Source organism: Heliangelus exortis, chromosome 1 (genome assembly GCF_036169615.1).
Source record: "Heliangelus exortis chromosome 1, bHelExo1.hap1, whole genome shotgun sequence".
Classification (NCBI taxonomy): domain Eukaryota; kingdom Metazoa; phylum Chordata; class Aves; order Apodiformes; family Trochilidae; genus Heliangelus; species Heliangelus exortis.
In genome coordinates, this window is record NC_092422.1 from 144,524,694 (window position 1) to 144,550,519 (window position 25,826).

A 25,826-nucleotide genomic window follows, 5' to 3' on the forward strand; every position below is an offset into this window, starting at 1 on the left:
GGAAAGCAGCTCACATTTTTTGTTTGGTATGAATGTCCCATGATTAAACATCTTGCAGCTTTAAATATTTTGTGGTGCTGTTATGAGGCAGCCTGGCTGGCTGGGTGAGCCATAGCTTCTGCAGCTCCACAGAGAGCAGGTGTCCCATACCACAGCTCATAGAGGTTCTAGAAGGATGCTGAGGGAAGATTTTGGGGGACTGCTCTGCCACAGCCTGGACAGCAGAGCAGGAAACAGCTGCTCTGTCCACCCAGGGGACCAAGACCTTGAAATCAGTCTGTGGAGAGAGGTTATTTCCAGATGATCCTGCATGATAATGTGGATGAAGCTTCACCTGTGCCATGCCCAATGTCCATGCAATGGGTGCCCACCTCCTCTCTCCATCATGTCTCCTCTCTCCATCTTTGGTCCTGGATTATGAGAGAGGACACACAGAGAAGCTGCAATCAGGTCTCTCTTCATGGTTTTGTCCCTAACTTGCCCATCCACTGCCTGAAGCAAACGAGTCAGGTCTCTTCAAAGGGAGATGGTGCCAGGTTTTGCTCATCCTCAGCGTCCCCTCAAAGCTATGCTGAGGCCGTGCTACACCCTTCAAGGGGAGGACCAGCCCTGCAGGCCATGTTGTACTCACTGCCATATCCTTGGCTGCTGGGTCACATCCACGTGTCCCATCTGTGTCCTGATGCTCGGTGATGGTGGTGGCAGGGGGTACACATGCCCTGCACCAGCCACCTTGGCAAATTCCAGAGCTTGTCCCCAGCCGCTCCACCCACCAGCTCTTCTATTCAGACAGCTCTGTCTTCCTCACCTTCTGCCCAGGGAACTGGTGCAGGCAAACAACCCCTGGGGTAGGTGAGATTTTACCCTTGGTGCAGATTTCCTCCTACAATGTAGAGATGCTACATGTTACCCTCCAATGAACAGGCCTGCTGGCTGCACTGGCCATTTCTTCTCTCAACAAAGCTCCCTGTCTGCAGCAGAGAGGTGAATATGTCCCTTTTCACCAGAGAGGGGCTGTGGAGCAGGTAAACTCCCTTCAGCTTCATGGCAAGGGCCTGGGTAAGCACTGTCAGCATGAACCCAGCACCTTTCCCCCTGGGGGATCCCGACAGTTTCTTGACTGCGGATCCTCGCTGGAGCATCAGCCACGTCCTTGAAGTCCCCTCTAAGAATCTTCCCAGGTGACAGGGAGATGGTGAGCCGGGCTTCAAGCATGGAGCTGATCAAGAGCTTTATCCGTGCTTTACCCACAAGGACACATCAGGACAAGACAGCTGGGTGCCTCATGCTTCCGAAAATGATGAGCCGGCGAGCTGTGAGCTGCACAGCACGCAATCACATTGACAGCAGAAAGGATCAAAAGCCTGCACAGCAAATTGGGCTGCGTGTTACCTCGTTAAAACCTATTTTTTTTTTTTTTTTTTGGCTGTGCCAATACCTCTGCTTCAAAGCCTGCTGCCGTTTCTAGCAGCATTAGCACTTCTTATGCAAGCTGAGAGCCTTGCTTCAGAAGGGAGCTGGGCTCTCCCCCGCAATGGGGAGCTCCTTGCACCTCCACCCGCTGCAGGGCAGGGAGAAGCAGGGTCTGAAAGGGCCAGCTCCAACCCAGGGTGGATTTGGCAGCACAGGCACAGTGCATGCAGCCCCCGTGCCCCTCTCAGCCCCTCAGTGAGGAAGTGTTGAGAAGGAAATGAAACAAGAAGCTTTCGACACATGCCTGCTGGCCATGGGGCAGCCTGCAACCATCCGGCAGCCTTGAAGGGCTGGGAAGTTTGGCCAGGGTCCTCTCAAGCTCCTCAGACAGCCCAGGATTGGGAAGAGGGGTCTGGGAGGGCAGAGCCTGGGCTGCCTCCATACCGTCCCACCAAAGGTAGGAGGAAGGATGCTTCCCTTGCTGCCACACCAGGAGCACTCGGTGCCAGGAGTTTGGAGGAGGACAAGTGAAAGGTGAGCTTTGCTCTGGTGTGATGCTGCTTCATTATAAGGCAACACAGGGAGATATTTCCCTGGATACAGCATGAGTGAAGAGCAGGAAGCTAATTTCTTTGATCAACACTCCAAAGGTTGTTTTTTGTTTTGTTTGATTTTTTTTTCTCCCCCATCAAGTCATCACTTCTCCCTCAAAGCTGACATAGGCTGCCTTAGGAAGCCAGTTGGTCAGCACAGCTCTTGTCTTACAGCAGTCAGCATCTCTGCTTCTAAGCAAAGCTCTCTGCTGACCACCACTGGTCCCCTCTGCTAGCACTTTGTCCCCACTGAGAATTCTTCTGACCACAGAACCTCACTTCATCCTGGCCTCGCAGGAGGCCAGGGATTTGAGTGGTGGCTCCTCTCTTAAAAAAGGAGCCTAAGGAAGATATTAATTCATCCTGAGTGATACACCCTGCCATAACAGCCCCTTCCATGAGGTTCCACACAATTTCCATCAAAAGTCAATTAAGACTGTAACGAATGAAGCCATTCACAGTATCATTCCAGATTAATTAGCATCACACAAACCACATTATGAGGAACAGCACTTCGAGGCCAGCCACTCCATCATCATCAGTTCTCCATTTCTTCCCTCATCCTTCCTTGGGGCTGGGGAGCTGAGCAATAGCGAAATCTCCAGGGCAGACCCCTCCCCTGGGGCACACGTGCACCCCAGCAGCACCACATCCTGTAGACTTCTGCTGCCTGTAGCTGCCCTGGGTGAGAGGACAAAGCAGCTTGCCTTAAATGCTCCTCATGCACAACCAAGTGATCACCCAGCCCAGAGAGTAACCGTGCTTTTACCTACTTGACTTCTGAGTGTCCTTCTCTGAAGGTTTTGCCTGGATTGAAAGCACTGTAGGACAGCCCTCTCTGCTCTCCAGAGGAGAGGCTGCCCCACTGTGGGGAGCTGACTTGAGAAGGGAGTCCAGAACATCTCCTCTCGTACACCAGATCATCACTGCTCAAGAGGTTTCATGTTTTTCTTTTCCTCCTGCTGCACTGCTGCTCAGCTGTTTGCTTTGCTCAGCCAATCCAGCTCAAAATGGTAGCAAGGACAGGAGGGTCACAAATTTAGAACTAGAGTGTTTTGGTTTGTTGTTTTGGTTGTGGTTTTTTTTTTTTCCTTTTCCTTCTGCTTTCACTACCACTGCTGGTATCAGAGGAAGAAAAGAAATATATCTGGATGGACAACAAACAGTTATCTACTTGTATTAGCTATCACTCCTGGGACTGGGAATATTGACTCTGACTGTGCTTGGAGGCATTTAAAAGGACATGGCCCTGGCAAAGTTTGGATCTGGGCTCTTCAGGGAAGGCAACATAGCTGGGATCTTGCCAGCAGGGTTGGGATAAGGCATCTCCAGAAGAGGCTGAGCAGTTCTCAGGACTGGGCTGTGTTCCCCGTCCTGGAAGCCCAGACCTGTGTGCAGCCAGGACAGGGATCCATGCCAGTTCCAGAGCTTCCTCCCCTCTCCAAGTGCCATGAGCCAGGCTCTGCATCCCCATGGATGGAAACTCCTGGACAGCACAGCCCAACAACTAATGCTTTAAATGTCCCTGGGGCCTGTTGCTCACTGATCTCCAGCTGGGCCACAGCAGCTTTTGTTTCAGACTACTCAAAATTCTGAGGTCTCCCTCCAGGCAGGGAAAGCTGCAGTTTTCCACCATAGCTCTTCTTCCCTCCCATGTCCACCCCAGAGCCATTCCAGCCCCACAGCCATTTAACCTGCACCCTGGGCTTTGATAAAGTGATTCTCCATTTACCTTAAGGCAGTATTTGGGACAGTTAGGGGAGGAAATGAAAGAGTGATAAATCCTAAACCTGTCAGGTCACTGCTGCTGCTGCTGCCCAGGACCCCAGCTGGAACTGTCTCTAATGGCCACGGGCTTCATTCTGCCCTGGGGGAAGCTGGAGCAGGAGCAAGCCCAGCACTCAGCTGTTCTCCCAAGCAGGATTTAGGTACTACAGGCTTAGTGATTTACCTCCATCTCCCTGAGGCTGAGATAGGGCTGACTGCTCTGTCCCTTGGCTCTGCTGTTACAACAGCCTGCGAGGGCCCTGCCGTGACCTGCACAGCCACATTTTAAAATTATTTTTAAGCCAGGTTTATTACTTTTAATGATCCTGTTTACAGCTCCTCTGTGCCAGCACAACAGCCGGGTGCAGGGACAGGAATGTTTGAAATCAACTTTACCACCATCCTGTGCATCCCCTGAGACTGTGTTCATTTGCTCTCCCTCTCATTTAAACCCATCCAATTCCTGCTGGGGTCTGTCCTGAGGTTGGACCATGCAGGCAACAACAAATGGGAGCTCCAGCACTGACTTCCAGGAGCAACTCCTTCACAGGGCTTGCAGATCGTGTCCCAGTTCACTCTATTTACTGCTTTTGCTTTATTACAGCATTTGTAACCACTCACCTAGTCAGACCATGCCCAGAATCTCAGGAAAGCCTATGTAAGGCTTTGTAATACCCATGTGAGGTATTTAGCAGCTCTAGAGGTCCACAGAGCAACTCATCTGGAGCAACACAAACTTGCCACTCAAGGTTGCACTCTGCAACGTGGAAAACGTGGGAGGTTAATCTCTGCCCTTTCATGGGGATGCACAAAAAGGTGAAAAGTTGAATTACTCTGCCAGTGGAAAAAAAAAAAAAAAAAGACACAAGTCTCCTTCCAGTTTTCACAGGACAGAGCAGCATCCAAGAGTGCACACAGCAATGTAAAGGGCACAAAAAGCAGCTTGAGCTTAAAAAGGTCAGCACAGCCTCAGCCTGCAGGTGCTAGGACAGTTCTGCTCTGTATCACAGCAGTGCCTGGCCAGCTGGCCTTTGTTCAAGATGATCCTATGATGGAAAAGCAATTTCAATGTAATTTAAAGGGCAGGCTGCTCATGCAGACACCCTATGTTTCTCCAAAACACTTTGGAAGACGACCCAAGTATCTGAACATGTAAACTCCCAGACAAGAGTAACTATGCAAGACACCAGCACAGCATTCCATGCACCACAAAACACTTCCATCCCTTTACACTTCAATCCCTTTTCAGGCTTGTAAGAGCTGCAGCATGTGTAACACACCCTCAAAGTTTGTTCATACACACGTGTACCCCTTAAATGACAACAACCACTCGCACATCAGCACACCCCACCCTTCCTTCTTTGCCCCCTCCCCCTCTGCTCTCCTACCTACACTTTTTTTTTCCCTGTCAACATTCCTTGAGACAGAAATCCCACCCTTTGGGAGTGGTACACTCATGTGCTCCCCTGAGATGGAGTTTACTGTAAGCTGCACCCTCCCTGCTCGTCGCTTGCCAGCACTGGCCTTGGCAGCAGCACTTGCTGGCTACACCATAGCCCTCATGGGGAAAATCACCACTTCCTTCCCCATTGTCCCCACCCAGAGTCTGACCCACTTCTAGCTCAGACTTTGCCATCCAGGTTTAAAACTCTGCCAACCTGGGATGAGAAGGATGAGGTTACAATTACCAGGTGCTGGTGCCACCTTCCAGCTTTTTTTTGCCACGGCTGTAGCACCAGAGCACATCAGGCAGCTTGAGAGGCCATGGACCAGAAGATTAATATACAATTTCCTTCCAATTTCTGGCAAAAATATCACAAAAAGTAGGTTTTCTGTGGACAAGCTGAAAGATCCGTTGTTAACACATACTTCTAGACACTGATCACCTCCTCCACTAACCTCACTTTCCACTTTCACTGGAAATAAAAGCAAAAAAGAGTTGGTTTGCACAGTTGTTAGAGACTCAGAAATACCATCTTCAGGCCAAAACCAGAAGGAACTCTGCTCTAACTCACAGCCCCAAGTTTTGAATAGGAACTCTCTGAAACACAGAGAATTTGTGTGCTGCACACAAACAGGGTGCACCATCTTCCTCCAAAATCCCCAGTGTTGGTCACTGCCAGCTGCCCTGGTGACATTCTGAGGGCACCATAACACCTGATTTCAGCTACAAAGGGTCACCCAGCATCAGGGGAGGTCTGCAGGACAGGATGATGCCCTGACACCACAGCCACTACCTTCGGAGGTGAGGTGTGTGGTCCTCACTGCACCCAGGGAAGGAGGGAACAGCAACACGGGCAACGCAGTCTGCAGCACATGGATAATCTTTATTGGTAACATCAGTGGAGCACCAGTAAACCATTACTGACTGTAGTGGTGACACAGCTGAGGCACATGCTAAGGCACTTTTATTATATATATATATAAAAAAAAATTAAATTTTTCTGTGACAGCAATTGGGACACGAGGCTCCTGCATTTAGAGTGCTTCAGGCATACAGTATGGCGCTTCATATTTAATTATTTTTTACTTCGCTCATAAGTAGGTCTAAATGCAGCATATACAATATGGTTAAGAATACAGGTAAATCCAGCAACCAGTGTATGGTGTAGAAAAGTAAAGACTATCTATATATAACCATGGTCCCAATAGAAAGGCAGTGATAAAGACCTTTATTTTTTTTCTTAATTACTTATTACGAGAGATACAAAGGCCTTACATATATCTGTGCAGATTAAAGGGTTTTTAATATACTCTTAGTCAATGGTGCACAATAACTAATCCCAACCCTTGGTTACAGAGCAGGTGCAAGAGGTTTGAACATGTCAATTAAAAGAGGAATTTCCCTCCCCTTATCCCCACCCTCTGGCCACTACCCTATTAAATTCCCCTAGATTCTGTCTATTACCATTAAATATATTTGGTCCCCCAGAGATTCTCAGACAAGCACAAGGACACAGCTTCTGCTTCCTTCCCCAGCCTGCCATTAACTACTGGTCCACGCTACCTTAGATGAAACCGCTCAGAGGCAGAGACACTCACAGGACATCATTGCACTTCAGAGATCTGTCCAGACAGTATAAATGAGGGAAAAAAAATAGAATAGAAGGAAAAAAAAAAAAAAAAAAAAAAAAAAAGGACAACTTTGGCAAGTCCTCCAGGTAAGTGGTCCTGAGAGGAGCTTCCCTCTTCACTCCTCCCTGGAAATGTGTGAAAGAAAGGGCAAATTGCCATGGCCAAAGCACACCGTTTTTCCTGAAACTGCTCCCAAACCATGTGGGTGGGCAGATTAAAAGAGGCAGAAGTCTGAGGTCACTGAACATGATTGCCGAAAGCAAACAAAGAGGGAGGGAAAGAATACAGGAAGGAGCTTCCCTGCAGCTAGAATCAAAGACAAAAGGAGATTTACAGCAAAAATAATCTTTCCCTAACCCCACTCCCTCCAAACTGTGTAAGGATTCACCAGCAGACATGGCACGGACAGTTCTACAGGCCTTTGTAGTGGCCAAACTGCTGGTTGGATTTCAGAGCCCTGACTCTTTGGCATTAAATACAAAGAGGATTAGGAAACTGGAAAGAGGAGGAAACAAGGAACACAGATGCCCGATGGCTCCAGATACACAGAGCTGGGCTTGCTCTGCAGATCTCCAGACAATTCAGGAGGACAGGGTTTGCTCAAAGTCCATTGGAAGAGGGGAGGGTGCATGGGTCACTCCATCGCGTGTAACCTGGGTCAAATGGGAGGACTTATTCAGTAGCTTTGGCTTCACCAGCATCTGCCTTGCCATCCACTTCCTCATCAGAGGACTCTCCTGTACCCTTCCTGACAATTCGACGTGTCACGACAAACGGCAGGTCCCCACGCCTAGGGAAGGATGGACAGTAGGTCAGTAGCACAAGCTCTCACTCAACTTCAGCAGACAGGGCAGGCTTGGGGAGAGGTGTTTGCTGTGGGCAGTCACAGCGAGACTGCACGGGACCAGCTGCCAAGGTATTGCTCAAAATGCTTTGCCTTACCTGAGTTTGCTCTTCAGGGAGCTGACTTCTCTATTCATGGCATCAGCTGTTTCAGTGGCATCTTCCAGCTCACGCTGGAGCTTCCTACGGTGTGCATTGGCTCGCTGGGCATCCTCTTCTGCCTCCTCAAGCTGGCGTTTCAGCTGCTTCAAGCGCATCTTTGCCTTGTCCGCCTGAGCACGAATGGGAAAGAGAAATCAGCATTTCCCCAGAGTTACAGCACAGTAGTTAGAGCAATAAAAAAAACCAAAGCTTCCAAAGTTCCCTCTTCCCATTCTGAAAAGAGCTGCCTAGGGCTTGACAGCTCCAAGCTTTTCCTTTACATTTTCATCTGTGTCATCTTGCAGTTCTCAGTGAGGGAAAAAAAAAGACAAATCTATAGGAAGGTAATCATATTACAGTTTGGGCTGGAAGGGATGTTAAAGATCATCTATAGTTCCAACCTCCCTGCCATGGGCAGGGACACCTCCCAGTAGACCAGGTTGCTCCAAGCCCCATCCATCCTGGCCTTGAACACTTCCAGGGAGGGGGCAGCCACAAATCCTCTGGGCAACCCGTGCCAGCGTCTCCCCACCCTCATGACTCCAGAGCCCTCTTTCTAGGCTGATGCATTGGTCACAGAAGGGAAATCCTCCCACCAGAAGACTCACCAGTGCTCCAAATAATCATACACACCTGATCTTTGAATTGCTCAGCATTACGCCTCTCATCATCCACCTGCAGCAAGATATCTTTCAGCTTCTTCTCGGCACGGCGCACCTCCTTCCTGGCAAGCTGGCGTTCCCTGCACAGAAATACAGGGATGCTCAGACAAGGACTTACTTCCTGTTGTCCCCAGTAAGATGACCTGGACTTGGGGAAGTTAGAAACAAGGACGATATTAAAAGTCCTTCTAAATTAGAAAAAAAAGGGAATGGGAGGCAATGCTTCCCAGAAATTACCAAAATGCATTGATGTCACATAGACATGACACAACCCTTCGTGAAGCCACAGAGCAAGTGTATCACATCTATCGCTTTAAGAGTGGTTAAGTCTGGAAGAAGCTAGAAGTCTCTACAGTGAAAAACAAGGACATCTGAAATAGATGTTGTTTTGTACTGTAACAGACAGTATAGTAGCTGTACTATGCAGTGATCCTGGGATGAAGCCCTGAGACAAATCAGAATTTGTTCAAAAAAGCTTAAAATGCCAGAACGGGTAAAGGCTTGTCAACAGACAGAGTTTCTACTAGGACATACTTTGTCTCCATGGCCAACTGCTCTTCCAGTTGCACTATCTTTGCTTCCAAGGCCGTGATGATAGACTTGTACTTGGACTTGACTGCAGCCTCCACCTCCTGCAGTTTAATATTAAGCTCCTTGTTCTGGCGCTCCATATGCTGGCGAGCGTTCTCATTCTTCTGTGCGTTGCTCCGCTCAGCATTCAGGTCAGCGTTCATCTGATCAATCTGCAAAGAGGAGAAGTACTCAGCATATCGAGCGTTCTAGCCTGCAAGGCTGAGTTATTTCTCAGACACATGCTGACACGCAAAGAAAAAGGACCCTCGGGGTGAGCTGTGTACTCTGGATAACTCTGATGCAGAGGGAGCTGTCTGTAGACAGGCTACTTCTCAAAATATCTCAGTTTACCCAGATTTTCCAAGTAATTCCTTGAATAACAGGTTTATCAGCCTACTCTTGGGGCTAAACTTGCCAATCACATACAATGCTGTCTGGAGTAAAGGCCATGATTTGGCACTTAACACAGTTAATTATCAGTCTTACTGAATTATAAGAATCCTGAGGCAAGTGGATCCAATACACATGCTTTACTAGTTTATAATTTATTTCATGTCTGTCTACTTCCACTACAAAGCAGCAGCTGAAAAATACTGACTTTCAAAGATGAAAGGGCAACAACTTAGTCCAATTCCAAGCCAGGGCTCTGGCTGACATTCAGAGCATAGAACTATGCTCCCATCCACCAGAGTGAACAAGGTGTTTGGAAAATCATCAGCCTAGCTCCTTGGCTTAGGAGCCCTAAGAAAACAACATGCTGGACTCTCAGAGTTGGGCATATAAAATATGGCAGAGAACAGGCAGATTAAGATCAGGGTTTCTATAGCAGCTTAACAAATTCCATATGGTTAGCCCATTTGAAGTAGCATAGAATTGGCAGAAATGTAATTTTCCAAACACACTGTGGCAGCGTTCGGCATGCCAAGTTGGAGCAGCATGCTACAGATCATCTTTCTCATAATCCCTTAAAATACAGGAAAAAAAAGGTACTGAGAGTTTTTTAGGTTCCATTTGTATTTCTTATTTTGTTTTTAAAATAAAACTAGAAGAGTGTTCCAGCTACTCAATGAATTAAGTGATCAGAGACAGTGAGTTAATATCAGTTTTGACTGCACACGTGATTTTCTGCATTGTGGTATTCTTGTGCTTTGCCTTGCTCACGTTTACAGACATTTGAGGGTCTGTGCTGTGCACAAAGCAGCAGCTGGCATTACTCATGAGTGCAGTTTTACAATTTACACAGACAAGAGAAGTCTGAATAGGTACCTGAAGATTTGCCTTCTTGAGCCGGTCATTGATTATCTCTATGTTGCCCTGTTCTTCTTCTAACTCCTCCTCCAGCTGAGCTATCCGGGCCTCCAGGCGTCTCTTCTCCTCCATGGCCAGTGCTCTGTAGGACCCAGAATCATTAAAGCTGAGTTGATGACATTAATGCCTTGGAGAAAATTCACCACTTCTAATTTTACCAAATAAGCTCAGCCTTTCAAGAGCAGAGGGCATAAAGTGCATGCTGCAATCTACATAAAAGTAACAGCCCGCAAAGTATTTTCCCAAACCATCTCCTCCTCCACCCTTAAGCTGGGACCATTACTCACCCTTTACCACTGTTGTTGGCAATCTCATCAGCCAGCTCATCCCTCTCTTGCTGGGCCTGGCGTTTGGCACGCTCAGCAGAAGCAAGTTCCTGGAATAAAAACGAGACAGTCAGTGATCCAATGGGAAGTTACCAATTAATGCAGCATAGGAAAAAGTAGTTACTGGGAACGGGAGGTATGGTCTCTAGCTAGGTCCAGATGCGATTCTAAGACACAGTCTGTTCCCCACCCAGCCCACAGCTTCCTTTACTTTGCACACTCCCATCACAGCTGTCAAGAAAGGCCCAAATTCTGCATTTCGAAGTGGACCTCGTATTGAGCAGAGCAAAAAGTACAGAAGAAAAAAACCCAAAACACTCAAGCTTAGACTGCTATACTTAGTTCTCAGCCAAAAAAAATGAACCAACCCTTGACTTGCATGCATATTCCATTACCTCCTGCAATTGGATCATCTCTGCCTCCATGCTCTTCAACTTCTTCTCGTTTTCCTTGGCTTGTGCCAAGATCTCTTCTCTGGAAGTACGTGTGTCCTCCAGTTCCCGCATGTAATCCTTCATCTGTGCCTGAAAAGGAAGAACAAAAAGGTTGAGTTTCAGAGCATCCACATTGACAAATTAGGTGTGTTTGTCCTACAGGAAACATGGATGGAAAACAGAAACAGGGATTCATTAATCTTCAGCTACCAAAAAGGTTGCTGTGAAACCAAAAGAAACACCCTTTTACCATTTCACAACTTACAAAGCAGAAGTAGCAATGGAAGCAGCTGCAACTGCAGAAAAAAATTAAAATCTTGCCAGATATTGTGAGGAAGGGAGGGAGGGTACGGGAAGCTTTCAATGGAATGGACAGTCTAGGGAAGATCTGCGGTTTTTCCAAAGAACAGGTCAGACAAATGCCTGCAGGAATTACAAAAGCATAACAGAACTGTCTTTGGGCACAAGAAGGCCTAAATGCCCCTCTAGCTTTGCAGGTCCATAATCCTTTCCAAAAGATACTGACAAGAGACAAGCACTACAGCGGACTTTCCCCTACAGCTTGTCTCCCAGGGAGTTAAACAGGCAGATCAGGGTTAGAAGGATGTTTGAAATGCTAAGATATCTTTTGTGGTAAATTGCTACAAGGCTCTGCTGCTCTTGTGACACTGAGGCATGGTTCTCATGAGGTGAAATTCTGTATCCCATTTCCCTGGGTAAATACTCTATGCTGACAGCTAAACCAGTTGCAGCTTCTCACCTGCAGTTTGCGGAGCTGCTTGATGGCTTCTTCACGATTCTTGTTAGCAGTGTCTATGTGGCTTTCCAAATCCTTCAGGTCCATCTCTAGCTTCTTCCTGGCAGCCACAGCAATGGAGCGCTGTTTTCGTTCGTCTTCCAACTCCACCTCCATCTCCCGCACCTGTATGGAGAATTACAGTCATCAGCATTCCAGCATCCACTTTTTGCACCCACGTTTTAAACTGTACCTAAGTGCAAGCATGTGACTTGTTTTCTTCCTCCTGGCAGAGGGATGGGGCTAACATTCCTCACATGGGTTCCTCTGAGGGACAAGGGCTGTTTGAACAATCAGGCACAGATGGGGGAAGTCTCTCACAGCTCTGCAGCGCTGTCTGGAGGGCTCCCATTAACAAGACTCTGAGGATTGGCGCTACCTGTCTAACCAGCTTTGAACACCTGAGTGCCTTTTTTGTGTTGAACACTTTCAGGATTTACAGAGCAATTCTTACTTGTCTAATCAGCTGCTTCTTCTTCTCTTCATTCTGTTCATCACGTCCCTGGAGGTCCCGGTCAAACTGTGCCTTCATAGCCTGTTGGTTAACTTCTAGCCGCAGTTTGGCATCCTCTGTGGCCTGCAGTTCATCTTCCAGCTCTTCCAGCTGTGTCTTCATCTCCTCCACCTGCTGCTCCAGGGCTCGCTTAGCCTTCTCCAGCTCATGGACCTACAGCATAGTACACATGAGGTTTCCTCAAAGAGTCAGGACAATTTCACCTATCCTAAGAGCAAAAAAGTCCAAGAACATTGGATATCCCTCAAAGCCAGCTGCTGGCATACCTGCTAGTTGCCCATGTGGATCACAATGACCTACTAGTTCTGGTCATGTATGGTAAAGAAAGAGAAAAGCATTTGTTAGCACAGTCCTGACCTACTGCAGATTTATCAGAGCTGGACACTTCTGGTTCTGACAGAATTAATTAAAATGCTTTTTAGCCATTGAGTTTTTTCTTTTCCTTCCTGCTTATTGTAACATTTTTTGTCTTGAAATACCGGGGTTACTGTTTTCTACTGCCTGACTAATTGGTGTTCTACAGAACAGGCTCACATCATACCTCCATCTCTGCCACAATACCAATTAATTTGCAGTTTGCCTCTACTTCATTTGTGTCCTTTCGAGGCTGTTCCAACACATCTTTCTCACTTACTAATGTAATACAAACATAGCATTCACAAAATCACAATGTGTCCAGTACTCTAGTGCACTCCTGTGTTCACACTAGCATAAGGTTTTTGCAGTATTACACTAATTGTATCACCTATGTGACATTTCCAGCCTAGACATTTTAATTTCTTACTTACACTTTTCCCAACATCATCTTTTGAACTCATCAGGTCTTCCATCTCTGTGCGGAACTGTTTATTGACACGTTCCAGCTCAGCTTTCTGTTCTATGGCTTCTTCAAGGGCTCTGGCCAAGGAGAGAGCCTTAGTCTCCTTCTCACGAGCTTCTGCCTCGGCACGGTCCCGTTCTTCTGCATACTTGGCAGAAATGTTCTTCTCCTCTGCCAATAGCTACAAAAACACAGCATCAGTAACCTGAGAAATTAACGACAATATTCTAACAAGGTAAGCATGCAACTCTTCATTAACACCTTTTTAACAAGGTTCCTTCTGTCCATGGCAGAAAAAAATGCAGCTTCAAATAATGAAGCGTGCCATCCCACCTTTAATAATTTTGCTGACCCTAAATGACCAAAGTTCTGATTCCCTAGACCTCTAAACTATTATTTCCAACTTTCTCTCAAAGATGATCTGCAAACAATGCTTCGAACTTGATCTTGATATAAATGTTCTCTTTGGGAAAAGAAGCATCACTAAACTTCTTGTGCACGGAACAGAACTAATTTACTACTTTGAAAGTTTATTTCTCCTCTTCACATGCTCTGCCTTTGTTCAGAAATAAACATGCTTTGTCCATTCAGCTTTGCTTAGATATTCTTAAAGCAGACCCATTTGTGAGACACACCCACTGAATGCTCAGTGACTGAAGTTGTACCTGATCAAACTTCTTCTGCTTCTTTTCTAGGTTGGAAACAATCTGCCGCTGATGATCCAGGTCCACAGCAAGGTCATCCAGCTCTTGCTGCAGGCGGGTCTTTGTTTTTTCCAGCTTGTCATATGCAGCAGTCTTCTCTTCATAACGCTGGCTCAAGCCCTCCAAGTCCTTCTGCAGCTTCTTCCTGGCTTCCTCTGCTGACTCAAGGCAGCCCAGACCATCATCCATCTTCTTCTTTGCATCTATTGCCTGACAGAAAAGATAGCACATGAAGTCACACCACAGCTAACACTCTATGTAGTTTTCTCTGGCACCAGAAGTTGAGTAATTAAATCTGCTTATTTCTGAGGGTATTACTTCCCCCTCAATTAATATTATATGACTGAATTCCTGGATAGAAATCTACAAGTATTACTTCCCCCTCAATTAATACTGTATGACTGGATTCCTGGATAGAAATCTACAAGCAGTTCATATCTTCATTTCCTCTCTCATCCATATCATCAGGATCGCCTTTCCCTGGAAATAACCTGTTCCTAGAAGTCAATTCTGCATTTAGATTCTATTTCCTTCAAGAAAGACCTTCACTTACGCTTCCTCTCAAAAGTTACTGGGTTATGGGGTGCAGACTCTGTACCTGTTGCTGAAGAATAGAGATTTGTTTCTCCATGTTTTTCTTTGCCTCTTCTTCTTCTTCCAGCTGCTCTTTGAAAGCATTCTTCTCATCCTCCATTTGCTTCAGCTTAGTACTCAGGCTCAGTTTTAGGCGAGTCTCCTCCTGCAGCAGCTCCTATAAAGCAAACACCCAACAGAATTCAGCACCACTCCTTGCCTCACAATCCTCACCCACTCCCTCCAGAATGAGTACTTCTGAAGTTGAGTTTGAGTATGGAACTTGTTTCACAGATAAGACAACTGAAGACAACTGAAATTACTGTCTTCTAGTGAGTCAGTACAGAAACAAAATGTTCAGGGCCCTATTCTCTTGTACACTCTGATGAACAAAGGATACTACTTCACACTCAAGCCATCCACAGCTCTTTCTGGAGTCTTCTGAGTAGCACACAAAGCATTAAAACCTTTCCCAACAACAATGTGACAGTACTCTGCTACATGACTTCCTCATATTCAAGTATCAAAGAAATGGACAACAGGCTGAAGCAATTTAGCATGGTTAAAAACATTTGTCTTGGCAGAACTGTAAGACACTGGTCATTTCACCAGCAACACTTGCTGATTTCTGCTGCCAGTGCTTGATCTTGAGGGTCTGTAGACACTACCAAGAGAAGTCTTCAAACTAGAGCATTTTTTTTTTTCTATTGGGCACTGTCTTTGAGTCTGTTTTTTAGAAAAAGTAGTAAGTAGACAGAACACTAATGACTGTTCAAAGTCACTTAGTATCTGAGGTTTGGCATGCTCTCCCATTCCCATTTCAACCTTCTGCTTGGTACTCCATGCTTTATCAAGAGCCAGTAAATGTGTGCTTTGTCCCAAACTATGATTTTTCTCCCCCCTGAAAAAATGCCGAATTATTTAAATGTATCACTTCCCGACGTCCACAGGAATACAAATTTTTCTGCTTAACTTTACAATTTACTATGCAACCCCTTCAAACAAACAGCCAGACCCAATCCTTCAAAGTCTTGTATATTCAGTATTCAATGGGGTCTAGAGTTATTTTTTACTTTTAGAATTTGTAAGGGATACTGGCTGCACCACACACAGATGCCTTTGCTTCCAAGGCTCTCACCTGTGTATCCTGAAGCTGTGATTCCAGAGCAGAGAAGTCCTTTGCTAATTTGGCTGATCTGCTGTCAGATTGGTTCAAAAGACCTGTGACATTGTCCAACTCGACCTGAAGGAGAGATCAGAGTATCAGTTATTAAATGCATTAAACACAAAAAAGGCAGGAGCAGGTGAGCAGCTATGAGACCCCAAAGTGAAAACCAAGGCACTTCTCATCATTAAGGCAAGTGCATAATATCTCAATGAAATTAATGCATCCTTTCCAAAGTCCCAGGGATGAAATACAAGAAGTCAAACAGACATTTTTACTTGAGATCACTCCTGTGATCTGATGTGGCAGTTTCTTAGACTGCCTTCTGGTTTTTTAAGGCCTAATGTGGGGTTTGAGATAGCCTGGCAAGAATCTTAAAAGCTTGTATTGAACTAACTTTCTTCTATTTTATACTATCTGCTCCAGAACTGTATCTGGAATCTCAATTACATTTTCACACTCCAAAAGATAATGCACACACAATGGCAATGCTCAACTTTTAATGACAACCCTCCACGAAGGAGAACACAGAAAACAATGCCCTGTGTGAATCAAAGGGATTTTGTTCATCCCTTGAAGAAAGGAAAAGAAAACCCTATATTTCCACATTGCCCTTGAGCCACCCCTCATCACCGTCAACCACATTAAAAGCTTCAAGATGCTGTCCTCCAAATCAGTTACACAATCATCAGTCTGTTTGTGCCACTCCAGCAGCTGAATGTTCACAGAACTGTCCTGCATATAAATGGCTGCATCTGAAGAGGAGCAGACACTTAAAACTTACAAAACTAGGCTTACAAAACTCAAATAACAACTGGTTACTTCACTTTCTCAGGGCTGCTCATAAGCAGCATTGGTTTGAATGTTCTGCCCTGGCAATGAGTTAGGAGTTTGTATAGTCCTTGGGAAGCAAACTATGGATTTTCTTTCGGTAGGAACTTGATCTTCAGCAGGAAGAATATTTTTGAATTAGCTATGGGGAGGTACCATCCTACCACCTTTTCTCTCTAGCCCTGGGCTGAATCAGAAGTTAAGGAAAACCCATACCACTCACCTGCAATTTGTTAACCCTCTCAGCCAGTTCGGTCTTCACTCTTTCACCTTCTGTAAATTTCACCTGCAGTTCTTGGAGCTGAGCATCTACTTTTTTCCTCTTGTGCTCAGCATCCCCTTTGCCCTGCAGAAGGGCCTTCACCTCATTGGACAGTTCAGCCTTCTCACTTTCTAGAGTTTGTTTCGCTTTTTCAAGATTTGCTTTCACCTAAAGAGGAAAAAAATGAAAGCAAACCCCTCAGAGTTTAGATGTGGCAGGATCCTTCCACTGGGGACAATTTTTTTTTTCCCAACGAGCAAACTAATGTTGCAGGTTTTTAGTTTTAACAACTTGCCACTGATAAGCAGTAGACACTCTTAACAGAGAAGACAATAATACAGGCAACAGTCATACACCATCAGATTTCCAAATTAAGGGTTGTACAAATCAACAAGTGATAGCTGTGAAAAGAATGTCTTGGCTATGCAGTATAACATGCTTGAAGGGAAAAAAGAATGCAAGCAACTATCTAAAACAACTTCATATTTGCTTCATAATGAAAAAAGATCTACCAAGAGCACATGTATCAGAAGCCTAGTATCATGAACACTTCACATTCTTCTGCAGCTTCAGTCACAGAATATTAGGGGTTGGAAGGGAACTCGAAAGATCATCAAGTCCAACACCCCTGGCAGAGCAAGATCACCTTGAGTAGGTCACACAGGAGGTGTGTGAGACATGGTCAGGACAATGTCACAGGGCAGCTATCTTTTCAGGGAGGCTGACTGCTATAGCTTCGTGTTTTCTGTTCCACATACCCGTTTGGTTTGCTCTAACTGCTCTGCTAGCTCTTCAATAGCTTGTGAATGTTTCTGCCTCATCTCTTGGATTTGAGCCTCGTGAGTCTTCGCCTCATCTTCAAGCGTCTTCTTCAAAACTGTTACTTCTTGTTCTCTCTTTGACCTGCAAAATTCACAAATTCCATTTATGTGCCAAGGGAAGAATTGAACAGATCTGTGTATCTATCAACAGCAGCTCTATCGCAGAAAAATGCCACGGTCTGTTTCGCCCTGCAAGCTTGTTATAGACTGTATCAAGACAGTTATCAAAGTCAGAACTTAGCATCAGGCCCTTGAGTGAAAGCTGGCAGCATTACGTTCAACTTAAGTAGTAACAGTCTGAAAGTATGAATGTGTCAGGGGTATGGCTAACACTGTGGTTAGGGAGCAAGTCAATTTCCTTATATCAGGTGAGGTACTGTAGTCTTAACTACAAGCTTACACATTGCCTTCTTCTGTAGTCACTGACACTGTTAACCAGCCCGCCTTGATAAAGCAAAGATTTGCTTTGGCTGAATGTAGCAACTTTTATTTTAGAAGTCAAAACCCAAACCAAGTGAGGCAAAGCTACATTTTGGAGTTACCTGAGCTCTTGCTGAGCTGCTGTGGAATCTAGAGTGTCTTCCAGCTCTGTTTTCAATGCTTCCAGCTCTTCTCCCAGATCCCGCTTCTGTTTTTCAGCTTTATTCCTGGATGCTCTCTCTGACTCCAGGTCTTCTTGCAGCTCAGCGATCTGGGATTCAAGTTCCCTGATCTTTTTCTGGTCCATGTTCTTCTGAGCTACTTCTTCTTCCACCCTGTGTTCAACATAGTGTTCTGGTCAGAACCAGATTTAAACCATCCATAAATTAAAGTCACCTGTCCTACCAAGAATAATCAAGGTAAAAGCTGGTATTGGGTCAGCTCAACAATATTACATCTAAACTTTGATCCCTGTACAAATTCTAATTCCCAGTATCTGACAGACCACAATTACTTACCTTAAAGAAGGGGACTCACTTAAAGAGAGACTGACTACAGAAGAAAGCAGAAGAGGAAGCACCATTTTACATGAGAAATTGGACACTTTGCTAAACAGATGAATATATCAACCACCAGAGAGACAATGTGTTTCCACTATTTTCTAACCCCCTCTGAAATCTTACTGTTCCAGTGAAACATATGCAGTGTGCATTATGTTCATAGCCTAGCTCTGTACAGAGACTGTACCAGTGAGCAGCAGCAGCCAAAGAACTCTGATGCTGAGGAATGGATCTTAACAGTCCACAGGCTGAAATACAACAGCCATTGATTCCATTTAGTTCACATTCCAAAGTGACACAAGACAAGAAATATTTCCCAGCACGGGGGTCCCTGAACCCCACAGGTCAGGTTCTCACCTAATTAAGGCTGCCTGCAGTTCCTCTTCCTTCTTGGCCAGCTGCATTTTCAGTTCTTCAATCTGAGCCTGCAGCTCAGCAATCTGGTCATGCAGATCAGTGGAGTCTCCTTCAAGCTTTCGACGGGTCTTTTCCAATTCCTGCCTCTGCTTTTCTTCCCGTCGAAGACGTTCTGATGGAGAGGGGGACACAGTAAGTTACATAACACCACATTCTCAAAAAACACTGAATGAGCAGAGAAAACGAGGCTATTTAGAAGCAGTAGTTTTTTTCCTAATAAATACAACTGTCCAAACAGCAGTTGGAGTGCATTTTTCTGCCAGGGCCTATCCATGCAACTACCCCATATTCTGCCCTCAATCTGTATCCGGGTGATTTTGCTTTCCCTCATCTTACAGCCAACCCCTCTTCCACACTTTCACTTTGATAAACAATACCAGCACAATACCAGTCTCTCCCAGCACACCACACAGGCATAACCATTCATCAAGTGATGCTGAACACAAGGTCTGCCCTCCCTTTGCTGAAACTAACCAGGCTGGCTCCTGCTCTGTTAACCTGGGCAGCCTCCAGATGAAGTGCCTCTGGCTTGAGCTCTGAAGACAGCAGAAACAGCACTAACCCTGACAGAAGGATGCTGCTGAAGTAGGAAAGTGGACACACTTGCACAGCAGGAGAAGAAAGAGAACCAGCCTCTCTTCTCCACTGGACTGCTGTTTTGGAGAGGACTTCTATTTAGAACAAGGGCTCAGCTGACAAGGCACATAACCTTCAGCCAGCCACTGAACAGCTCTATCAAACTGATCAATAGGAAACACACTATAGACTAACTTTTAACCCCACAGAAACTGGAAAGAACTAAAACTCTAGAAAGAAGCTTGAAGTTCAACAGATTTTGACAAGAAATCACATAAAAACTAAACAGGTAAGATCCCTTTTCAAGGATCTGCCTTGAAAAAAACAAAGAAAAAAAAACAAAACAAAGCTAAACCCACCTTCAAGGTCTGTGATCATGGCCTCATGTTTATTCTTGAGTTTAGCTAAACTCTTAGATTTCTCCTCTTCCTCTGTCAGATTTGTTGTAAATTCAGACATTCTGTCTTCCAACAGTTTCTTTTCCTGCAGAATTGAAAAGGCAGCGTCAAAGCATTTTCTGGAATTACAGGAGATTTTTCCAGAGTTGACTGTGCTTGAAGAGGTCAATGTCATTAGTGCCTACTCCTGGCTACAAGAAAACTTGGAACAAAGGAAATCCTTTCACAACTACAGATAGCATTCAAATAAATGGTTACTTGAAGACGTGTATTTGATAGTCCTTTCAAAGCTGGAAGGGAAGTTTGTTTATGAAATAGCTTTATATCATTTGACATAGCAATGTGTAAGAAAATGTTTGCTCATAGACCATTATCTAGTTGAGGCTATTTAAATATAATTGTAAAGAAATATCTTTTAAAGAATATAGGCAGGCAGCTAATTTCAAAAATTTATGTCGAAGTTGTCAAAGACAAGACTGAATTTATTTCTAAGTTTCTTGGTAATATGGCAAAGGCCAGCCTTTGGATGGTGGCTCTAGGAGAAACATCTGTGCATCTTCAGCATACCTAAGAAACTGAAGCAGTCTTACCTTAGCCAGTTTGAGATTCTGATCTTCCAGAACCATCACATCTTCTTCTAGTTTCTTCAATTTGGCTTCTGTGGTCACTTTTTCTAGCTGCAGCTTCTGCCTCGCACTTTCCTCTTCTTCAAGCTGCTCCTCTAGTTCCTTCACAACATCCACAGGAAAACAAGGCATTTGTTAGTGCTGCTTACTAACAAATGTAATAGCACAGTAGCAATACTAGAACTTGGAAGGCTTCTTTACCCCTTCTTCAAGGTATTATCAGTACTTTTCAGATGTGACATTTCTGTCATGACTTAATGCAACATTTTGCATTCTGACAAGTTTTCTAGTAGACTAAACAATGCTATTTTACAAAAGAGAATACTAACATTCCTAAAACACCTGGCTTTAACAAAGACTAATTATTTGACAAGTGGTCATCACCTTCAAGAATGGTACAGCTCATTCCATATGACTGACTGAACACCTCAGGTTTGGCACCAAAATCTCTCTGTGCTATTGCTTTTTCCACAGATGGATTTTTCTGTGCTTCTTTTTCCCCTTCCATTTCCCTCCGAGCTGAGACCAAATAGCCACTCTAACCCTTGTTATTCTCTTTACTGACAAAAAACAGCATTCCTAAGGCATCACCTGGATGTTCTGCTGCATTTTCTTCTTTTCAGCCTGCAGATGTTGACACCGTTCTTCCTCTTCCTCCACTCTTGCTTCCAGGTCATGACAGATCTCCTCCAGCTCCTGCTTCTTGGCTGTCAGGCGGGCTCTTATTTCCTCAGCTTCAGCACACAGTTCAGTCTCTGCTTGCAACTGTTCCTGCAGCTGCATCTTCTCTGCCATTAGCTACATTGGACAGAAAGCCAGAAATAAGACAAGCTCCAATTTACTGAAGCATTTAGAAATCTGTGTTAAGTGATGTGCTCCTGTGTTCCACAGTTAGTCCCAATCATTGCAGCAGTCCTCCTGCTGCTAATCAAAAGCTAAATATCAAAACTGAGTTTTTAAGTGTTTGTTCTCCTTCACAAAGCAGGTTCTGTAACTACTGTTTGTCTTAAATTTCTCAAGACCATATCCATTTCAAGCAAGGTGATTGTCCAGCTTTCCCCTGCAGAAGTAACACAAATAATTACCAGCCTTACAGAAAAACAACCCCTGCTGCCACCTTCTGTGTTCCAAACAAAAAGGATTCCATTAATAACAAAGTTCAATTCAACCAGCTTGCTGTAATACTCAACCAAAGGAGACTTTTCTTCATAAAGTGGGTACAGAAGAGCAATAAGTAGTCACTGTAAAAAATTACCTGCTAGGGGAACTGAGCTGGAAAGAAAGGCAAAGGAACAACATGGCAGCCAAGTCCCATATTTCAACAAGTTGAAATTGTGAAGCTTAGCAATAAGTCTGATAAAGCAAAGGAGGACCTCTCAAGCAGTTAGGCCAGTAAATAAAGAATGACTTTTACAAATAAAATTTGCAAACTTACCTGGGCCTGGAAAGTCTCCATCTCACTCAGTCTATTTTCTGCAGCCAGATGCTTCTCTTTGACCTTTATTAGTTCTTCTTCCTTGGCCATCATCTCCTCTTCCTGTCTGCTTACTTGCAGGAGAGGCTTCACCTGAAAGGGAAGCCAAGGGAATGAGATGTGCATAAGGAACAAAGAGTGCATGAAGGAATGCATTTGTACTTGATAAGGACTGAATAAATAAAAAACAAACAAAAAAAAATTTTGGTGTCATTTTAAGGACTGACCAATTGTTTAGTTGTGAACAATGGGAGGATCATAGAGGACTAGGTACCATCTGCTCTGCCAGTATCACCCCTTCTGCCTGACTGATTTTTTTCTCCAGGACCGGATGTATCAAGAAAGGGCTGAGTAAATTCCTGACCCTCAAGGGCTAAGTAGTAATAGCAGGAGACTAAAAAGGTTGCCATACCATGGGAAAGTTCACAGGTAGGTCAATGTAAATAGAAAACAAACAACACCCACCTCTTTGCTCCCCCTTTAAAAACCTTTGGAAGTCACTTCATAGGGAAGAGAAAAGAAGTTTAAACTCTGCCTTCAATTCTCATTTAACTGCTAAGTCTCATTGCTAAAAAGCAAGAAATCCCATATATTTAGAAAATATTCCTTCATGTGTTTATTTTCTTCATAAGGGTAAGATATCTACAAGTCTAACAAGAAGATCAGACCTCAATGCTTTTCCTTTGCTCTTACAACTCTGGAGAAAGAGATGACAAGCCATCCACATATTAATTATTATTGTCCAGCTAAACTGACTAGCCATGTAATAAGTGACACTTTCAAGTGTCAAAGTGATCCTCTTTTCTTAGGCATGAAGTATTAAAAGATGACTCCTGCTTTTCCACAGCATTGCTTGTGTAGAGCCTTGCACTTGGTTTATGCAGGCATACTGTGCAGCAATGAAATATGCTATGACATTCACTGCCTAAATGCAACGAAGTGTAGCTGCAAGCCAGCCCAATTGTAAAGGAAATAAGATTTGTGCTCTGGCTCAACCTGAGAAGCTGAAACAGCAAACAAACTGACAAAACTGCAGAGGGAAGAGTATTACCTTGGTGAACAACCTCCACCACTGCCAGTTCCGCAGCTTCAGATAGGCAGCACAGTTCCTCTGAAGCACCTTCATGGCTGTCAGTTGCTGCTGGCGTTTGGCAAAGGCTCTGCAAGGGAACTGGAGGTCAGACAAAGGAACCCAAAGCAGCATGCAACTACCTTCACCAAGCCCTTTCTCAGATCCCTCTATATTTTTACTTCAGAAAGTTCCCTCCTAAAAAAAAAAGAAAAAAAACCAACCAGCAAAATGTCCAGGTAACTTTAATATATGATGGGGGTTTTTTTCCTCAGTTAAGAGTGTTTTCTGTATTGTATTTCCTATTTAACAAAGATTTTTTTCCCTGATGTCTTATCATCTCACAGTCTTAATATTTCCACTCAAAAAAAAAAAAAGGGAGATCCAAACCAGAGTCATGTTTCCTTGTAAAACAACAGACACTACTTTTGTTTTCAGAACTGCACTATTCGTCCTTCCTAATATCTTAAGAGAAACCCTACCTACACATCCTGAATCAGTACTGTACTGATTCACTTTTGCAGTTGTAGCTTGCATTTCCTGAGGTATAATAATTCTACAGGGAGTAACAGACTTCACTGCTCTAGCTGTATGTGGGCAGCACATATTGCTGTACATGGGACATGTGTGTGTGTCTCAACTGTGGGACAGCAGCCCACAGCTTCTAATGCAGACTCCTGGCACCTGCAAGAGTTCAGAAAACCCTAAAAGAACCATCAGCTGTTATATAAAACAAATAAATCATGGCCTCTCTGACAAAAAGTAATTTCTAGCCAGCATTTTAAGAGAAACCTGTTCCTGAATGGGAGCTATACACGATTATAATGTAGTTACTTTCTAGCCAGGTAGCCTCTGCAGCATGCTTGGAAGCCAATAATGACATCTGTGATCTTCAGGTCTCTCTCTTCTTCAAGATGAGCAAGGACTCCAGCTCTAAAAAATACTTTACTCTGTCCAATTCGATAAAGGTTGTTATCCAGCTCCAAGGCTTTGATCTAACATAAAAGAGAAAGATGACTTTATTTCCTGTAAAGAATGCTTCATGTGAAACATCACAAAAACATTTGTGCCTCATGGCTTTAAGATGCTACTTCCTTACAACAAGCCACTTGGGTCAACCAAAATTGCAAGCTCCCAATAAAGTACCATCCTAATTAGAGGAGTTGGAGCTCAGCCAAGCACAGCATGAAATGGAGGTAGATACAGAAAATACGACAGAAAGCATTGTTTAATACAACACCACATCAGGTTTGCAGAACTACAAGGATCCTGTGAGGAACATATACCTAGTCCCAAGAGCCCTCTTCCCTTACTGAAGGAGACACATCTGTTGATCCTTCCTAATTATTTTTCCCAGTCCTAATCTCTGTCAGAAAAAGGCAGCCCTATCAACTTGACCATCCTTTAAAGGATTTGATGTCAACACTTGTACTAGTTAAGAGGAATGAAGCATACACCTTTCAGAGAGAAAAAAAGGATCCCTTACAGCCAAATTCAATTTATTCTCCCCTAGTCTTCCAGCTACAGAGTCAAAGCTTTCCCTTTGAAGCAGGAAATTCTGCAGAAATGAATAGGAGCCTTCAATGAAAGCATTTGTGATCAGCAGGCCATCACCAAAGGTTTTGCTGAAGCTCATACTTCAAGCATGTGCTAAGGATAACACTAATGCTTCTAAGCATTTTGATTCCATGAATACTGCTGGCCCCTCAAAGTGTATGAATCTGTGGAAACAGGAAGACCCTCTTTACGTAGAATTATTGAACCTCATGTTAGTCAAAAGCTTCCCTCTGCGAAGCCAAGAGATAGCTTTTTGCACCATTCTTCTGTCAGACAAAATGTCTGACTTTATAATTTTGGTCTGTGAATAGTGAATACATCTAACATGCACAACTCTCATTTCCACACCACACCCATAAAATTTAGTAGAGTTTCTGGGATGTCTTACCATCAGCACACAAGCCTGCTTTCCATCCATAAATCCTTTGGGAATTGCATTTGGAGTTAAGATTTCATATCTGAAAAGGAAAAAGCATTAGATTTGTTACACAAGTATATTTGAAAACAAAAACCAAACCAAACCAACAAAAAAAAAATCAGTAATATATTCCTAGGGCATTATGAGTTTGACAGCATACAGCCTCCTTAGAAGAAAAAATGCATCTCTAGACAACAAAGAATGAAGCATTAATCTTAGATAAGGTCCTCTATACCTCACCTAACTATACCATTACTAGAGAAGTCAAAGGAGACTTGGTGCCAGAGAGCATAAAGGGCTGTTCTGTGTTGCTGCCTTTGTAAAGAATGGCAATCTAGTTGCAACACAATATTTAAATTTTTGTACTCATGCCTTAACTTTGCTAGGTTAAAAACTGTTTCAGGTTCTTTTCTAGGTCTTACCGTTGTCTGAATTCCTGGAATACAACTCTGTTGGGGAAACCTTGACGACAAATACGGATTCCTTCCAGCACTCCATTACAGCGAAGCTGGTCTAGGACCAAGTGGGGATCTAGTTTTCCAGCCTAGTGTGGAAAAAGCTCATGTTATAAATACCACAAAGCTTTTACAGAAGGGCCTTGCCCCTTTGCTTCCCCCTCTTTTTCACAAGGTAGAGAGTTCTCTCCTTTCTGATTAGAAGCAATTGAAAGCTTTTATGTCACCTTAAGAA

At 44.3% G+C, this 25,826-nt stretch overlaps 1 protein-coding gene across 2 annotated transcripts in view; it reads right to left on the reverse strand.

The window, feature by feature from the left end:
- Positions 1–6,081: 6,081 nt before the first annotated feature.
- Positions 6,082–25,826, reverse strand: part of MYH9 (myosin heavy chain 9) — a 71,325-nt gene continuing 51,580 nt past the window's right edge. For both annotated transcript variants that reach the window (XM_071729692.1, XM_071729695.1), the window contains exons 17-41: positions 25,559–25,680; positions 25,107–25,176; positions 23,996–24,156; positions 23,144–23,252; positions 22,054–22,185; positions 21,210–21,416; positions 20,583–20,720; positions 19,954–20,077; positions 18,959–19,130; positions 18,164–18,376; positions 17,559–17,703; positions 16,762–16,968; positions 15,681–15,785; positions 14,568–14,720; positions 13,931–14,179; positions 13,234–13,446; positions 12,386–12,598; positions 11,896–12,057; positions 11,097–11,225; positions 10,663–10,751; positions 10,334–10,457; positions 9,029–9,237; positions 8,466–8,574; positions 7,791–7,963; positions 6,082–7,638 (exon numbers count right to left, since the gene is read on the reverse strand). In XM_071729692.1, coding sequence (XP_071585793.1) covers positions 7,521–7,638; positions 7,791–7,963; positions 8,466–8,574; positions 9,029–9,237; positions 10,334–10,457; positions 10,663–10,751; positions 11,097–11,225; positions 11,896–12,057; positions 12,386–12,598; positions 13,234–13,446; positions 13,931–14,179; positions 14,568–14,720; positions 15,681–15,785; positions 16,762–16,968; positions 17,559–17,703; positions 18,164–18,376; positions 18,959–19,130; positions 19,954–20,077; positions 20,583–20,720; positions 21,210–21,416; positions 22,054–22,185; positions 23,144–23,252; positions 23,996–24,156; positions 25,107–25,176; positions 25,559–25,680 — 3,846 coding nt within the window. In that variant the 3' untranslated portion in view covers positions 6,082–7,520. The remainder of the gene's footprint in view (positions 7,639–7,790; positions 7,964–8,465; positions 8,575–9,028; positions 9,238–10,333; positions 10,458–10,662; positions 10,752–11,096; positions 11,226–11,895; positions 12,058–12,385; positions 12,599–13,233; positions 13,447–13,930; positions 14,180–14,567; positions 14,721–15,680; positions 15,786–16,761; positions 16,969–17,558; positions 17,704–18,163; positions 18,377–18,958; positions 19,131–19,953; positions 20,078–20,582; positions 20,721–21,209; positions 21,417–22,053; positions 22,186–23,143; positions 23,253–23,995; positions 24,157–25,106; positions 25,177–25,558; positions 25,681–25,826) is intronic.